The 19,161-nt window shown below is 37.4% G+C and overlaps 1 protein-coding gene across 1 annotated transcript; it reads right to left on the bottom strand.

Annotated features, from left to right (window-relative positions):
* Positions 1–2,223: 2,223 nt before the first annotated feature.
* Positions 2,224–16,655, bottom strand: LOC144970459 (LON peptidase N-terminal domain and RING finger protein 3-like). The gene is made up of 10 exons (XM_078910125.1): positions 15,905–16,655; positions 12,247–12,488; positions 11,261–11,567; positions 10,290–10,463; positions 9,113–9,369; positions 8,713–8,834; positions 7,840–8,013; positions 6,871–7,061; positions 6,181–6,434; positions 2,224–4,077 (listed from the first exon to the last, which is right to left on the bottom strand). Exons 1-10 carry the CDS (start codon positions 16,572–16,574, stop codon positions 4,039–4,041), a joined length of 2,430 nt encoding a protein of 809 aa, XP_078766251.1. The 5' UTR covers positions 16,575–16,655; the 3' UTR covers positions 2,224–4,038.
* Between the last annotated feature and the right edge of the window lie 2,506 nt (positions 16,656–19,161).

Raw genomic sequence — 19,161 nt, 5'->3', positions numbered from 1 at the left:
TGAAAATAATGCTGAGGCACCAGACTCTAAGCGCTTAAATTACAAATTACTTTGGCTGAAACATAATCATTCACAAACACAAGCACACTCACACACACACACACAATACAAACCAAACCTATCTTGCTTCTCATACCATCTACTAAAATCGAAACAGAAATGTTTTAAGTGAACGTTTAAAAATAGACAAAGATTCTTTTTCACGAATGTTCTGTGGTAAGGCGTTCCAAATAGAGGGTCCGAAATGAGAAAAGGATCTCATTCCAGCATTTTTCCGAATTCGAGGGACAACTGGTTTTGTGGAATCACTGGCAGCAGCCTCTTATGGTTTTCACACTACTATGTCATGACGATCGACCGAATCAGCAAAGTCTGGTCCGCATCCGTGCACCGTCGCAAACCCGCCGGGTAGCATCGTCACAACACACCGTTCGACTAGATGCTCTGCCGTCTCAGGTTCTTGCCCACAGCGAGTACATGTCGGACAGGTAGTAAGACCCCACCCATGAAGCGCACTGGCCGTGAGGCAGCTCCTCGACCGAAGCCGATTCGCAGTCACCCAGTGTCTCCTCTTACTGGTATCAAAGCCTGGCAACTTCTCACCAAGCTTAGAGGAGGTAACGTCCCCGCCCCCACGAGGGATTGAATTCGTCCAAACCGACTTTCATCTCGTATGTGCTGCTCTAGACGTAGTCAGGGATTCTGTGTACAAGGGTTGCCGGGAGTTATTTCAGCTCAAAACGGGGGCGCCATCCATTATGCGCATCAGAGGGGTATCCCCATTCCCTCTCTCTTTGATCTTACTCAGCCAGTTTCCCGTAAACGTCTTCCTCCGGACATCGGGGGCTGGATCGCTGCCATTATCGGGCCCCATTCTCCAGGGGTTGTTGCACTGGCTGAATGTAAGGGGCGGGGTTTTGAATATATTCAATTAGTTCCGAAAGGTAGGAAGGGGCAGTACCTTCAAGACAACGATACACTAAAACACAAGCTTTGAATTTAATCATTTTCTCAACAGGCAGCCAATGCAGGTCATGAATCAGAGGTCCGGCAGAGTCGCACCTACGCTTCATGAATACTAGTCTGGCAGCGCTGTTTTGAACAATCTGAAGACGTCTCAGATTATATTGCGAAACGCCAAACAACAGAGCATTACAATAATCTAATTTCGATAGTACGTGGGACACAACCAGGTGCTTGGTCACATCCTCAGATATGAACCGTCTAATGGAAGCAATCTTTTTTAGTTGGAAAAAGAGAAATCTAACCAAATTAATAACCTGATGCTCCATCGACAGTCCAGAGTCTAAGAATGTGCCAAGATTTTTCACTTTGTCAACAATTTGAACGGAGGCATCCCCCATCTTCAAACTTGTTTCACTTTTCCACTTCCTGTTCCCCACATACAGCACCTCCGCCTTATCATCATTCAGTTTCAGTCTATCGAGTTCGATCTCTGACGCTGCGCTGTGTGGCCTTGAGCAAGTCAGCTCAATTTGCGGCACTACACTGCGGCTGACGCCTGGGTTATTCCAGTATTCCCTTGGAATAGACCCTGTTTGTTTTGTTTTGTTTTTAAGGGTTTTACGGCGCTTGCAACACATTAAGGTCATATCAGCGCCAGTAAAAAGGAAGAAAATGGGATAGTAAAAAGTTCTAGAATTACAATAAAGCATCCAAGAAAAGGGAAGACAAAGGGGAATTGGTTCAAATAAGAAACAGGTGTAGATTCCAAAAGCACTCTATCAAAGTACTTAGTTTGAGATCACTAAAAGTCTCATCCAGACACAAGCACAGGTCCCCGCTAAGAGGAACACACTCAAATGTTTTACAAATCATATATAATATAAAGAAAGCATAATACAATGCATAACAGAGAGATGATTTACAATGAAAAAAATATCATCTCCCAAAACTAACTATACATTCGACTGTTTCCCCCTTAGCCAGGGGATCCGGCCAGGACCAGGACAAAACCAAGTAATCTCATTCCAAGACAAAGACGGAAAGCATGTTGGCAAACAGATATAAGGGGATAGAAGGGAATAGACCCTAGAGACAGATTTCCCCTATGGGATGAATAAAGGGAATTTTATTTTTATATTTTTTTTATGATGATGATGTCACAATAGTGGTTCACGATTGCATAAACTTTTTAATTCCAGTGGTGGTAATTCAATGGTAGATTTAAAAATTCAGGACAAAAAGAACTCGCACTCAAAATGGCAAGGGTAACATTAACATGTATATTTACTGCTGAGTATATTAAAAATTTATTAAAAAAAAAAAAAAGATAAAACCCAAATTAATTATCATAATGGGCATGACACATGAAGGGCTCCATGACAAAACGATGTATATCAGTTAATTCACTTTTGACTTTGCGTGGGCTTAGTCCGTGCTGCCCCTTTATCACCAATGCATAATACTTAATAGTTATCTTCAACACGAGCCTATCAGCCAAACTTCTTGACTTCCAGTTTTCTAGACATCTGAGACAGTGGAAAAGTGTCTTAACCGTACTTTTTCACATGGAAAGATATCATTATTAAGCTATTTAGAAAAATTACGTAAAGATTTACTAACTGATGGTTTGTCTAGTTATTTCAAGAAAAATACTTCAAAACTGAGCATCTGCTACCAAAATTAAAATTTAATCAAATTTTCAAAAGCCTGAAAATGTCGAAATGTCATCTTTGAGTCATTTCATCCATGTATGGCTGTACGGTTAGTTGGGGGATAACATTTTATCACACAACTAATTCAACCCAGTATAGCTTTTGGAAACTAAATCTTGCCACTACATCTTTCCACAGTTTCATTACATTATTATCATTTTTTTTTTAAAAACAACATATTATTGATAACTTTTGTTGAGTATGTTATGAAAACAGTCTCAACTACCACAGTTTGACACAGCAACTCTTAAATATATACACATTTAATTGAACAATGCCATAGCTTCTCAAATTATCTGTGTCAAAAAATGGAGGTTGTTCAAAAGTATAGAAGACCTAAAATCTGGTCTAATCTGCGCGTATTCAAGATAGCTATGAAAAAATAACGAATAGAGAACGAAGTAGAAAATGTTGTGGTGTATTTGACTAAATGGATCAGTTCAGGGTATCTTAATTGATCCTTGTGTCATAACCAAACACAATATGAGTATCATTCACGAAATTTCACTTTTTTGGCTCGAATTGCAATGAAACACTTCATATGAATATGAATATTAACATTATTATACACACTATGTACAATATCTTTAAAAAATAAAATTTCAAGCTATCAAAATAGGATGGCCAATGAGGTACATATTTACACTAATTACCCCTTAGCACATGTTCCAGACAGATAAACGTGTATCTAGTATTAGAAATTTAATAAGCTCTTGTGATTTAGCACCAAATACGATTTTCTGCGTACTTGGTGTCTTTCCTTATATATCTAAGCACATTCCCACATTCATAGTAACGATGAGGTAGAGCACATGCCTCACAAGCAAAGGAACCAGGTGCAGCTAAGATATCTATCTAACCTCCTTTGCACTCAGCAGTTAATAGGTAGCTGGATATGTTAGATCTCGCAGAAAGTACATGGCAAATGACTAGCACCACATCTGAACGAGTAGGAGGTAAGTGTTCATGTCCTTATAGTATGAAAACTGTGGGGAAGACTAGGGCACCACTGTCCATAGGGGTATGAAGTTATGTTGGAGGAAATAAATTAGTAATGAGGATTGTTCATGACAGAAATCCCAACACCAAATGTGGATAACGGCAAGGATTAAACGATGACATTTCCTGATTGCATCTCCCTTGTGTAACACCTGATATTTCTATCTGAAGCAGAGGAGGACAAGTACTGCTGTCTTTTCTCTTTCGGAAGCATGCCTTCGCTGCACTTCAACACTCCCTCTCCAAGGTTCCACTTGGTTTAGCCCTGAAAGACATTTGCCAACTGGGTGATGGCATATGAAATCACCAAATAGGCTACAAAGACAGCTGGGATAGAATTAAGACTTGACCTCCATCCTAGTCATTGAGATGATGAGTGGCGCAGAATGTACTCCATTATCTATGGAGAAAAAAAACATTTTAAAAAAAGTGATACTAAGCTGCTGAAGCTATGGACTGTAAAAAGTATTAAACAAAAAAAATGAATATATAACAGTTTCGAAAAAGGAATAAAATACCAAACATGGAACGTTTTGGGCTCAAACCCTTCTTCAGCAAACTACTGAAAAAGTTGAGTGAATAAGGGACTTTGAGCCCGAAACATTCCGTATTTGGTATTTTGTTCTTTTATGAAACTGTTTATTAATTTATTAATTTTTAAAAATTAATTCTATGGCGCTTATGCCAAAGCCTAAAGTTTACACAGTGAATGTATAAGAACTAACATATCAAACAAAAAAACAAAAAAATTAGAACAATATTTACTGAATATGATCCGAGTGCTTTAAAGAACAATCAAGCCTACAACAATACTTCACAGGTTGGATGAGACCTAACACTTGTTAGTCACTATTTTTACATTGCCTTTTGATAGACAACAATAACATTGACCTGGTTCGTACTCGTTTTACATATGATTATCTTTTAAGAAATAGGAGTTTATAGAGCCTCAACTACACAACATCAACAGCAGACCCGAACCCAATGTCTTACAAATAAAAACCTAGAAGCATACCCTAGAATTCCCAGTTTTGAGAGTTTCTGCCAAGATAAGGGTAATTTAAGTTGATTGTTTTAAAGCCAAATTTTAAAATACACAATTTTCTAGAGTATGGTACAGTGGAATTCGGATACAACGGGGATAGTGGGACTAGCAAAAAAAATCCTGTTATAGCAGAGCCCAACTACATCCATGCATATGGAATTTAACGTGAAGCAATATTGAGGGGAATTTATAAAAACACAAGGAACACGGTTCGAGTTATCTCCCTTGGTAAATAAATCGGATAATGTGACTGTGACATCCATTCCTTTAATTCCCCCGACCCACCATACCTCACCCCCTCTTCCACTTACTCCAGGACACAAGGTGGATCGGAAAAATGCATCCGTTAATTCTACCTTCTCCCTTTCCTCTGCTTTCCACCCATTTCAACTACGCCACAAAGTGCACTTAAAACTCAAGTAGCGCACAATCCTACCCTCAAACTTCACCGTCTCACTTCTCATTTACATGAATTACATAGGCCGAGAACAGAGATTTTAACAGTTCTGGTTGTAGTCGAGCTCCCGTTGCAACCGAGGCCTTTGAACGTGAACTGTACTGTAAGCTAAATGATTAAAACTAATGTTTAAAGGCGAACATTGTCCGACAGTGAAGGTAATACAGTGGAACCTCCCGATTACAACACCTCCGAATAGCGACAACCTCTTGATAACGACATTGACGCCTGGACCCGATTTTTTTTCTATTTAAGATCAGTAAAAAAAAAAAAAACCCTCCGAATAACGACGCACTTTTGATAAAACCTCAGAATAACGACATCATTTTGGCGATTTTCGGCAGTTTTCGTAGATATCTGATACTAAAAAAGCCGAGTATGAGTACTCAAAGTATATAAAACTTTTGCCATGCAACATGACAGCGGTGCGCAATTATTTGACATGCTCATCCCAATGGAGGACAAAGTATCTGCTATCATTTCCAGCGTCAAACGTCAAACAGTGATAGAGGATTATTTCAAGCCAAACAAGTCTTGATGTTCATAACAAAATAAGGATGATGAACCTTTTTTTACATTTTTAATGGATAGAGAGAAACAAAAATAAAAGTTAAAAAAAAAACAGAAAACAAAAAAATAACAACAAAAAAAAACATTTTTAATGCGGCCATGTGTTCCATTGTATTCAAACAGCTGTTCACATGCCGGTCCCCAGCCCGGATGTGGCATGGTTAATAAAAACTGGTCCCGCGGGCCTTACCACGCCCACTTGGACCGCCATCTTTGAAACCTCTAAATAACGACACAAAAACTCGGTCCCGCGACATGTTATCGGGAGGTTCCACTGTAGATAAAATTGGCAAGGCCACAATCCCAGACAACATTTAGTAATGATGCAATGTTACGAGATAGCACATCAATGAAATTCAGTTGGGGCTTGGTTGCATGATTGTCAGTAGCTTTAGAATACTATTGGCAACACTTTAGCTAAACCTCCATACCTTTCTCAGAGCACTAAATCTCTCCTTGAGGCAAACCATAGCTAGGATTGCCAACTGAACCCTTTGGTTGTTGAAGGGCAATACAGACAATGCCCACCAGCACCATCGGGGCCCATTGGGTAATGAATCCAGGGACGGCTCTATGGGAGGCATCTCTCCATGTGTCTGGAATATTCTGTTCTGCTGTACCTGGGGGAGTCTGGATAGCCATGTCTGTAACATCTGATAGATCTCACCTTGCTGGGCAGATAGGCCTGTTTGTCAGGACAATTTTTTAAAAATAATTAATGATTGGAGATCTTTAGGAGTGAATGTCATCTAATCATTTAAGCATCTTCGAGTCAATTTATGTATTCTTTAAAAAAATAAATTCAAGAGCTCAATGACATTAGCATACCTCATTTGTTGAAAGATCATAAGCAATAAAAATAACTTCGCTATGAAACTTTAAAATTGAAGTGGGGTTAATTCAGCAGTCTGAAGATAATCATTTTGATCATAAAAACTATAGTTCATATCAAGAGATTATGTACAAATCTTTTTGACAAGGTTAAGGGACATTCCAGTATCTTCATGCATGAATGTCATTATTCTGGCCAAAATCTACAAGAAGGGTTTTGGTCATTGTATAGTGGAAACACTTGTATCCATAAACTATCCTACTATCTAACACATATTAAGAGGCACTACCTGGCAAGTCCTCCTGTTTGACTGGGGTATCCTTGATAAATTCCACATGTGCTGTATTATACCCATCACGCTGACCTCGACTCAACACCTTGAACCGTCTGCCACCAATGGTGTCCACAACTGATCTACCATCAGGAAAGTACTGGACATCTCGGATCTCTAACATGCATCCATAATCCACAAACAAGTTGCTAGAAGAAAAAGAAAAGGAGATGATTTTAAAATTAGACAAAACGCCAAGTTTTGTTGAGACAAGATAAATGTTAACTCACTCAATCATAGAGATTATTGCTACTTTTCAAAATTGGGAAAAATGTATTAAAAATGAGCATGTACATGGATAGTTTTATTATTTTGAACTACCATTAACACGTGAGAGTGAAAAACATTAGCTTTAATACTACGCCTATAATTTGTCTCAGAAAAATGTAATTAATAGGCATGGGGTAAAAGTAACCCCGGTAAACTACGGATATAGTCGGTATTAGGGTTGAGTGAGTTAATATTACAATAGTCTTTAAAAAAATAAGGAGTAAAAAAAAGATTTTCAACACATGTATGGAGTCCACATGTGGTCGAATAATGAGAAAAATTATCGCAACGTGCGGTCCAATAATGTGAAAAATTATTGCAGCTTACCGTCCAAAAATAATAGCCTTTAGTAAATAATGAAAATGGAATCTTAAATTCCTTTAAGTTATTGAGATAGGATTGGTAAACAACTTTAATGCCTCTATAAATGGATGTGAAGTCCTGTCTGTATGTGTGACCAGGAAATTAATACAATTCAAGGATTCTGAAAAGGTATTGCAGTTCCTCTAGTATCAAAATACATACTAATACTAATAACAAAACTTAATTTGGTAAGCGAGCCACACTCGATCGAGACCTCTTAAAAATAAACTCCCTTCTGCTTTGTGGTTTAGAATGGAAGATGGTGGTAAATAATAGAAAAAAAGATAAACATACTCGTCATTTCCCGAGCCCTGCAGGCACATTCCAAACTGGCGTGTACCCGACTCCATGCACTGTCGGATCATGAGGCGATAACGAGGCTCGAACACATGTAAGGGACAGGACATAGAGGGGAAGGCCAGTGTGCAGACAAACACTGGAATCTCAGACTGTTCATCACTGCCCATCCTGCAAAGGGAGACGATTTAGTAAATAATAATTTCACAAGATCAATCCAGCTGATGTTCATTTATGCCATAATACATTTTTCGTTAAAATTTTTTAAATAAATAAATTTAATGCTACTTTTGAGATTTCACCTACAAAACAGGCGGTCTTAAGCGCCTTGATGTAAAAAACTACAACATGGCAGTTAAGTGACCAAAAGTATCCCTTCTATTAACAATACACCTAATATAAGGAAACTTATTGAGGTAGAGGGAAGGCCAAATTGGTAGACAACTCCCTGTACAACAAAGGGTCTGGGAATAATCCCTGGTTAACTTCAACCTCAACCAAGCAATGATTTGGGTCGCTGAGTTTGTTATATCTAGTGGCAAGTAAAGCTAGACAAGCATCCTATCCAAAGGGTAGTGAGCAACAGCTTATGCAAGTGTCAAGCCATAAAAGCAAGGATTAACTCCAGCTCCACCACCCTTACGTCTCTTGAGGGATGTCACAAAGTGGGCAAAAGAAATCAAATTAATAAGTTTAGCGCTTGGTATGAAAAAGCAAAATAATTTTCTACACACAACTTGGACAACCATAATAATAATGGGCATGTAGTGAGGTAAATGGAACTAGAATACCAGATAGCAACAGCAAAGATAAAAATCATAGATAAAGGAGAAGACAACAGAACACACCATGTACACTAATTGTACTAACCTGGCTAGTTCCACTACTTCTTCATCATTTATCTTACATCGCTCTTGGAAAGCGTCTCTCAAATACGTCTCCATAATGGTCTGGACAGACTCTGTCACAGCATGTCTTCGTTCTGCCAGATACTGTAAATTGAAAATCAGATCAAAATTAAATGAAACACCAAAACATTCTGTTCTTTCGCTTTAATTTCAAGTGAAAGAAACAATAGCTAGATTTCTTTAAAGTCAATTTTAACACACAAAAAACAAACAAATAATAATAATAATAATAATAATAATAATAATAATAATAATAATAATATTTAAAGCAATATTTCTACTTTGCACTACACAACTGTCTATGGTAAGCAATAATTCAGCACCAAGTGATGTACACAGAGTCGTTTCTATCCACTACCCACCTCAGCAATGTTTCCCTTGCACATGGGACAGGCCACAGTGTGGTCAAGGCATCTGTCAAGACATTTCCGACAAAATGTGTGACCACATGGAGTTGTCACTGGCTCATAGAACAGACGGTAACAAAGACTGCACTCCAAGTCTTCTGTGTTGAAGGATTCAGAACGGAGACTAACGGCGATTGTTGCATCTTTCTCCTCAGTGGATTCACCTTTCTGGACATTTTTTACATATTTGTGCGATGATGTGGATGATGGTTCTAGAAGAAAGAAATTGATAAATGAGAAAATGGCCATGTTGGAAATACTTTAGCCTGATAAATGCTGAGAGGGTTAAGATTTTATTTTTGCTCAAGTTTTATATAGGACTTATTCATTATATATAACAACTTTAAACATGTAAAAATATTCCTTGCAAATCAAGCCACCCTTATCATCATATAACTTTACTTGAGATTTTAATATCAGGCCCGCATCTGCCCCCTGAAAAAATTGCCCGAAAATCCACGAGACGATGGGTCTGGGTCCAGGGCTGAGCCCTGGTATGGGGTCAGCGGGACAACGTCCCCCTGAAGCCGAAGCTTTTTCAATATAACATGAGCAAAGATCCCCATTTCCCAGAATACTTTCTTAGAATTTTACCAATTCAATAGGCTGTGAAACAAAATGAAAAAGTATTTTAATTTATTTTTTTTCCGGCGGAGCGAAATTGCGAGGCCTGTAATATATCAATATGCACTTAACATGCTCAGAGCTCGTTACAAAGGGTCCCTGACCAACACCAACACGCAAAATACAGAACGAGACATGATGCCTGTTAGACGATATTACAATTTTTTCCAACACACAATGCTGTTAACGGCCAGGTACTCATTTTACACCTGAGTACAGCGGGGAGAGAATGTGAGTAAAGAGCCTCTTCGAAGGTCTCAACGATGCGCCGAGCAAGGCTCGAACCCAGAACCTTCCAATCCGAAAGTGAGTGTCATACTATAAGACCACATAGCGCACAAAAAAATTGAGATTTTATATAGCGGAATGAATCAATCAATCCACTGATTGATCTCTTATAACATTGAACACCGTGATAAATACCTGATGGCTACCAACAATCATATCATCTTTACTGGTTAAGGTCCAATAAGAATGAACCAGAAAATGAAAACTGAAGTCAACTCACTTGGAAATTTCTCGGGGAGAAAATGAGTAGGACTGTGGGGTTCTTGACTGGAGCTGGGCATTCGCAACCTTTTCCTCGATGTCATAGAAGGGAGTATGGGGGAGTATGACCTAGGCATGACACTGCGCTGAAGTTCTTCATGATCTACTGCACTGCAGTCAGGTAAAGAATTGCCTGAAAAATGACAACAACTAGGATCAGATAATACTACAACAATTATCAATGGCATATTTTAACTACTTTCATACAGCTGTCAAGATAAAATAGGAAAACATCCCTTGCTTTACACAATACACTGAAGGGATTTCTATATAACACAAGAGACTTCTTTCAAGGGTACACACAACAAAGATACAGTTGGATGATTATGTATGACACATATCTACCCAATATTCACTGTATAAGTACAGTGAAAGTGATACTAAGTTGCTAGAAGCTGTGGACTGTAAAGAGTAATTTTAAACAATGAATATCACAGCTTCAAAAAAGAACAAAACCCCAACATGGAACATTTCGGGTTCAAAAAACATTTCTTTAGCCAACAACAAAAAACGATGAAAACATAAATACATTACATTGTGCTAAATATTTTTCTGCCGTTGAGATCTGGTTGTAAGTAATGTTTTCCATGTTTTCAGTTTACTATTGTTGGCTGAAAAGGGGTTTTCAAATGTTCCAAGTTTGGCTTGGTATTTTGTTCTTTTATGAAGCTGTTATTATATTCATCTTTGCTTATTCCCAGGGTTGCCAATTCAGGAGGAAAATATTTCCTGAACTTTTACATAAAGACATAGACAACCCTTTTCTGGGTGCTGAACTCCAGTAAAAAGTCATTACTTTTTTCCATTCAGAAGGTGACTGGAAAATATACTGAAGGTTGATAACATACTGGATTCCGTAGATATACAGAAAATTGGCAACCCTGTTATTACTAATAACAGTGACGAAAGGTTCTGCTGTCTGTTACTCACATCTGAACTTTTGCATTGAAGAATCACTGGGTGTGGAAGGGGATTCCGAGCTGCTGCCTTCAGCCGACACTGGCGCCTCTTTGATGAAATTTGGAATTTGTTCAGAGGTGAAATTGCTGGCGGTATTGACCGTGTCTTGGACAATGTGGACCATGTCCGACAGGGTGGATGAAATATTTGACAATAAAAGAGAGCTGTTGAAGTTCTGCTTAATCAGTTGATGAAGAAGCGATGGATTCTGTTCTTGCATTCTAACATGGGCTTTTGGGTCATCAGGAGGAAGTGCTGAGAGGATCTTGTCAAGGGCCTGTGAGGAGCAAAAATTTTATAGTTTGAGGAGATTCATACCAGAACAATTGCAATAAATGGTGGAGGACAAGACTCGTGAGCATTACAATTTTTATAACCCAAAATTAAGAATTGAACAAGTAGACAATTAAAGCCCTTGTTCATCAAAATACAATGAGAGGACCTTAGATTAATAAGTTTTCTATATTTTTACCATTAGCCATGAAGTTGATGTCTTAGTCTATTTTCATTTTATATATAAACCTACTTTTGTTATACACTTTCCAGGCTCAAATAAGGGACTAGTAACAAAAGAGGAGGAATTGTACATCATTATATGAAATTAAAAACTGTGCATTGTCCAATAAATATGTTCAAAGCCATTGACATAGGGTAGGAAGAGTCGTAAGGCCTGTATAGCATCATTGCAGTTTTTTTTTCTTTAAAGATACAATGATGGTATCAGCCAGCTATATACAGCACTTGAGTTCTGTAAGAAAATGTGTGTCAAGAGCCTTTCCTGTGGACTAAACTTTACGCCACCCATTGCACAATGCTAACCTGGGACCTACAGCTGCACAGTAGTATACACATTCAGACTGACCAAAAAGAAGAAGAAGAAGAGCTGATGGTTAATTAATTTTGCGCATTTCAGAGTTTGAAAACAATAAAAATTGACCTATGCAAATATTAACTACCTTGGACAGCTGATCCCTTGCAGATGTGACTTTGGGATCCAAAGCCAAACATTGAAGAAAGGCAACAACGGCATCTTCGTACTTCCCCAACCCATACAAAGCACTACCCTTTCTGAAGTAGCCTTTCGGCCAGTCTGGTCGCAACGAAACGACTTTTTCTGCATCCAGGAGGGCTTCTGAAAACTTGTCCAGATTGGCATAAGCATGGCATCTATTGCTGAGAATCAGATGGTCATCAGATACTATGGAAAAGAGAAATACTATTTAGTAAATTAAAGAAAAAAAATCAAGCAAGACATTGATATATATTTATATCCAAAGCAGGTTCAATTGAAGGAAAACAATGCTTCTCCATTCGCAGCCCTTACAGATTGTAGTTGAAGATTACTTATCACTTTACAGGGTGGATGGAACCTTCCCAACACCTACCCCCTCCCCCCCCCCCCCCCCACACACACCCTGATATCAGCCCCCCCCCCCCCCCCCCCCCAAACACACACACTGATATCAGTATTATCAAAACAACCTAACCCAGAGACACGGGACACTTTACCTTAGAAAATAAAACAGCAAATGTGACAATAGGAATAGCAACCCCCCCCCCCCCCCCCCAAAAAAAAAAAAAATAATAAAAGAAGTTCACAGCTATTGCGACTTCATTTAAATAACAATGACATTATAATTTGTTCGGTAGGAGCATGGACTCAAACCATTCATTAATAAGTGGAAATTTGACTCTTCTCTTAATTATTCACTTTAAATTTAAAGTGAGTATTTTAACAACGTTAAAATGATGATATCGACATGTCTAGCGAGTGTAGTTTCTTGACACTGGAATTGAAACATGAGACTACTAAAACTAAGAGACTAAAGAGATGGGAAAATGACAATCGTGAAGTTAGAGTGTAGTTTCTTGACACTGGAATTGAAACATGAGACTACTAAAACTAAGAGACTAAAGAGATGGGAAAATGACAATCGTGAAGTTAAAGTGTTTCATCGATGCTCATAACACTTCTAGTCGAGTTTTGTCACTTTGTTGTTATCATAATAATACAAAGGTTATCAAATTCAAAGATGGACCGACTCAACCAGAACCTGAGGGCCAAGGCCATCCGATTATGTGACTGAAAGCTGACCGTTATACTTATGGCTGTCATTATTCCCAGACGCCTGTCTGGGGATAATAAAAATTCGTTATCCCCAGACAGGTGTCTGGGGATAACCAATTTTTGTTATCCCCAGACACCTGTCTGGGGATACTATCCCCAGACGCATGTAGCAAGTGGGCAGAAAGATTTTATGCAAAATGCCAAACTAGGCGTGAAAAATACCAAATATTCTGGAAAAAATACTAGTGGTTGTGTCCCAAAACAGTTAATATATCAAGTGATATTTAACACAAGATGAAAGTAAATAGTGATCAAATGTCAAATCCAGCTCTTTTAAAAAAAATATTTTAAAGCAAATGGATCAATGAAATTTCTTTTGTTACTTTGATCTGAAAACGTCAAACTGGCAATTCGACTTTTTATTTTCAACCAGGAAGAAAGTTGTTAATCATCAAATCTGTTCATAGTCCACCAACCATTTAAATTTTCATTACCTACCTACCTGTTAACTTTATTGATCATCTCTTGTTTCTATAATTTGCTCAATCTGGCCACAATTTTGGGGGCGACCGGGAATAATTTTTATGTCGCGGACGAATTCCTAGGCCATGGTGTTGTTCGCCCCAAAGCCCAAAACCCACACCTGCTATTTTCCTGTCTGCTTCGCACAAGACAATACAATTTAGTATCACACGTCCACAAAACTAGATCCAACAACATATTTTTATTCGAATCAGAGATGTAAATAACTACCAAAACAAGGAAGCAAAAATGGTGGATAGCTCATATATGATGAATTTAAAATATTCCGATAGCGGTGTGAATAGGCAGCTCAGTGGGTAAGGCCACCTTTCATTTTACTCCTTTTAGCTGCACAGATTCGACCCAGTCGCGACCGACCCCCCCCCCCCCCCCCCCCCCCCCCCACTCATTTTTTTTTTTTTTTTTACTTTTCTTTCTTTCTTCCCAATTGATATTCATTGTTTTCACTTTTGTTACGAGTTCCGAGCAAGAGTTTTTTTTTAATCAGTTGAATTTTTTATTTCTCCGGTAATATTATTTCATTATTTAATTTGCTCTAGATCTATTATTGTTTTTTTTTTGTTTTGGTCAATGATAATAATAATAATAATAATAATAATAATAATATAATAATAATAATAATAAAATAATAATAATAATAATAATAATAATAATTGTAATATTGTTATTATATTACTATTACATCATAATCATTATTATATTATTATCAATAATAGTATTATTTTTATTATTAATACTCTTATTATATATTACTATTATTATTATTATTATTATTATTATTATTATTATTATTATTATTATTATTATTATTATTATTATAATAATTATTATTATTATTATAATTATAATAATTATTATTATTATTATAATTATTATAATTATTATTTATTATTATTATTATTATTATTATTATTATTATTATTATTATTATTATTTTATTATTATTATTATTATTATTATTATTATTATTATTATTATTATTATTATTATTATTATTATTATTATTATTATTGTTAACTCCGAGGGAAATCTCTCTTTTTCTTTTTTTTTTAAATATTTTGACCTAAACCTTAGAGTTTTTTGTTTGCTAAACCTTTATGTAAATGTTCCGTTTCTGAGCATGAATTTCTTAAATTGTTTTTATTTTTAAAACAATTATTGTTTTTATTTTTTAAAACAATTATTGTTTTTTTTTCTCCTCTATCTGACCATTTGGTCGCTCTCTGAATATTTCTGTTTGTTTGCTTTTTAATTATTTATTCTTTTTAGACACTATTTGAGATCGGAGTGGGGACGAATATATTTGCTAGAAACTAGAAAAAAAAAAAAAGAGAGAGAGAGAGAGAGAGAGAGAGAGAGAGAGAGAGAGAGAGAGAGAGAGTTTAATAATATAAAAAAAAGAGGTGGGGGGAGGATGGATGGGACATTTATCCCTTTCAACGTTCTGTAAAAAGAAGACGGAATTTAAAAAAAAAAAAAAGTGACGTTACCAGGATTCGAACCCACAACGTCGATTATGGTCAAACTTCCAGGGCAGACGACTAAACCATTCGGCCATGACACCCACTTCGAAGTCGACGCATATTGTGTATATGTAGTAACGACTGATTTTAATGTTGGTTAATTTTATGTTTTTATAGATATTTTATTAACTTTCCTTATTTCTATGTGCATCTGGAAACATTCCATATTCTGGAATGTGGATAATTGTTTAAAAGAGCGGAGTTTCAAATATGCGTCTGGGGATAATGAAAATTCGTTATCCCCAGACAGGTGTCTGGGGATAACAAATTTTTATTATCCCCAGACAGGTGTCTGGGGATAATCACAGCGTATACTTATACAACGTCTAAAAATAGTAACAGAAGTCAGAAGGGTATCGAGTTGTCCTCACCGACTCAGACTCAGACTCGCCTAAATTTCGTTAGTTTTCTCTCCGCGAAATTTATGTGGTACAAAATAATTAATTGAAAATCAACATAAGGCTTGTGAAAAATACTCACCTATCTCAATGGCCTTAGTATAAACCTCGACCGCTTTTCTGAAATCTCTCTTTTCGAAGTATTGGTTTCCTTCCTTTTTCAAACGACTTGCGGCGCATTCGTTAGGGAATAACTTTTCAATTAAATTCACGAGAACAACATTAGAACTTATTTTATTTATTTTCAATCTGTAGTGGACGGTTCTGCACGTCTCACAAGTATCGGATTTATCTTTACAACACTTGCGACAAAAAGTGTGTCCACAGGGAATGGTAACTGGATCGGCGAGTAATCCTCGACAAACACCACAGGAAAACATCCCAATTCTAGCTTGCTGCTTTTTATTAGATGAATTGTCTTGTTGTTTAACAGTGTCAATGAGTCCCGCAACTAAATGTTTTAATTTCTCAGGTGTGACTTTACCATATCTATAGGCATTTGTATATGCGTCGAAGGCTTTAGAAAATTGCCCTCCTCTTGCGAAACTGTTAGCTAAACCAAGGAAAAGTTCTGACTTCGGACCTTTCTCACGAATGGTTCTTTCATACATTTCAGCAGCCAAGTCAAAATTATTTGTGATAAAGGCTTCTCTTGCTAATTCGACCATTATTGAAACACTAAATTCACACGTGTAAAAATAAATAAATAAATAAATAAATACACTGAACAAGTCTACAGTTCTACACCTCATCACCAATATCACAACTAACGCGACATGCTTTTCTTACATAAACATTGCCTGTGTTACATAAAGTCACATGACTTTTTTCTCAACGTTCATTGGACGGTCTTGACCCCTTTGTACATTTAGGTTACAAAACCAAACTGGGGCAGGTTGTTACAAAAAAAAATCTTCCCTTTTATTACGTATCATGTTTACGGGCATAATTAACTGAACCTACGCTTATGTAAAAATTTTCGAATTCATAATTCAACAATGGCAATATCAACGTAATGCTTCCATTTGGAGGAAGGGAGGGTCCTGCCTCAATGGATAGTTTGACCCGGTTTGACCTATGCGCACTTAAAAACTCACGTGTATTCTTTGATATCTTTAACAATCGTGAACTAACGAGAGAACTCAATGACTTTAACCACCGAAATATCGATGGTCGGCAGATCAAATCTCAGAAGTCCCAATTTTCAGGATCGGCTTCAGAGGTTTGATCCGCCGACCATCGATATATTATTGCTTGAACTTGTCCGAATGTAAATTATGGTCAGAGTTATCCGTCACGAGTAAAATACTTAGTCTAATTAAATGATGAAGTGAATGCTTGTAATAATCTGTTTATGAAGGTTACAAACCAATCATGATCTTATCGATGATTTGTTATATAGTAGGGGCAATTATCCTTGATTATCCCTCTTCGTGACGTAAGTAGGCCATGTCCCTTTCCCAAAAATAAAAAAAAGGGAGATTTGAAAGAGTGCAGTAACTATAGGACCATAAGTCTCTTTAGCCACCCAAGTAAATTACTTTTGCGTTAAAATACTAAACAGAATGAAACAAAAAACCGAAGATATCCTGGCAGAAGAGCAAGCTGGTTTTCGAGCTGGAAAGAGCACAGTACAAGTCTTCAATAGCAAAATTCTGACAGAGAAATTGCTGCAACACCAAAAAGAACTATTTCACAATTTCATAGACATGGTATGGCATGACGGTTTGTGGGATACACTACGCTTTTATTGTTTCGAAGAGGGTCTCGTCCAAATAATCGAAGCACTCTATTGTACTGCGACAAGTGCAGTTCTCAACAACAACGAGCTTGATGAGTTCTTCCGGACAAGCGTCAGACAAGGCTGAATATTCGCCCCAATGCTCTTCAATGTCTTCCTAGAGAAAATTATGAGTGAAACTCTCGAAAATCATCAAACCTCTGTATCAATAGTCTTCAACAGTCGTAACGTCACTTCCTTCCTAATGACGTATGGTAACTTAGTAACACTGGCTCTAAACTATCGGAACAATGGCGGACGCCGTATGAAATATTTCTCCGGCGAGCTTAAACGCGTATCCAGAGGAGAAAACCTCCATCAATTTGATCATGTTTTGACTTTTACACATTCTGATCACAAGGCATATGAAAAGGGAATGAAAAGTTCTAGCCAGCATGAAGAATAAAAAGTAATGATTTTCTTTGTTTAGAACCAAGATGGCCGCCGTTGCCGGGCGCGTGACATCAGACTACTGAATCCAATTGGAGGACGAAAATTGCATTTTGCTGACGACATAGACCTCATGGCCGAAAGCGAACAAGAACTACAATATTTAACTAACTCACTTGCACATAAAGCAATGCAGTACAACACGGAAATAAGTGCAGAAAAGTCTCAGATACTGGTAAACAGCAGAAATGATGGACATGAAAAAATTTCAATCGATAATGAGAAACGAGGAAGTCTCAACATTTAAATACTTGGGTGTTCTGATACCAAGGAAGGTACCTGAGATTAAGGCAAGAATAAGAATGTCAACAACAACGCAAACGAGACTGGCATATATGGAAAAGTCCAATCAATTTCGAAATAAAGATTAAACTGTACAAATCACTGGCACTATCCATCTTACTATATGGTTGCGAGTCATGGATATTAACTGCGGAATAAGAATGAAGAATCTCTGCTTTTGAGATGAAAGTTATCGAAAACTCATGCGGGTGCCGTATACAGAACACAGAACCAACAAAGACGTACCGGAAGAGGTGCAAGATCGTACAGGACGACAGGAACCCCTCATCACCACAGTTAGAAGGAAGAAACTGTTATGGTTTGGCCACAATATGAGGCATGAAGGTTTGTGCAGAACAGTGATGGAGTGCACCATTGAAGGAGGAAAAAGAAGAGGAAGACAAAGGTTGGATGGACAATATCAAGGTATAGACAGGAATGAAGATGGAGGAACTCTTGGAGAAGGCCAACAAAGGAGAAGAATGGCGGAAAGTGGTGAGAGCTGCATCCTATGTATCCCCCCCCCCCCCCCGACGATCATCAGATCATGGGATGTCCAGCGGCGTGGCATGCTTACAGTATAAAGTGGTGCCAGACGAAAATGACTTACACATGCTACATGTGTAAATATAAAAGAAAGAAGAAAAAAAACTTACATACTTGTAAATTAAATTTGCATGGTGATGTTTCTATTCCTGCAAATCTTTTCAATAGTTTGTTTATATAAATCACGAACGATATTGAGAGTATGCCGATGACGTCACGCATTTACCATCCACGGTTACTTCCCTTGCACTAAGAGCACTGTAACTTTCTATCGCGTAGTT

The sequence above is a fragment of the Berghia stephanieae genome, chromosome 4 (assembly GCF_034508935.2).
Source record: "Berghia stephanieae isolate SIO BIC M18660-M18661 chromosome 4, UCSD_Bste_1.3, whole genome shotgun sequence".
Classification (NCBI taxonomy): Eukaryota; Metazoa; Mollusca; class Gastropoda; order Nudibranchia; family Aeolidiidae; genus Berghia; species Berghia stephanieae.
This window is presented reverse-complemented; position numbering and strand designations above follow the sequence as displayed.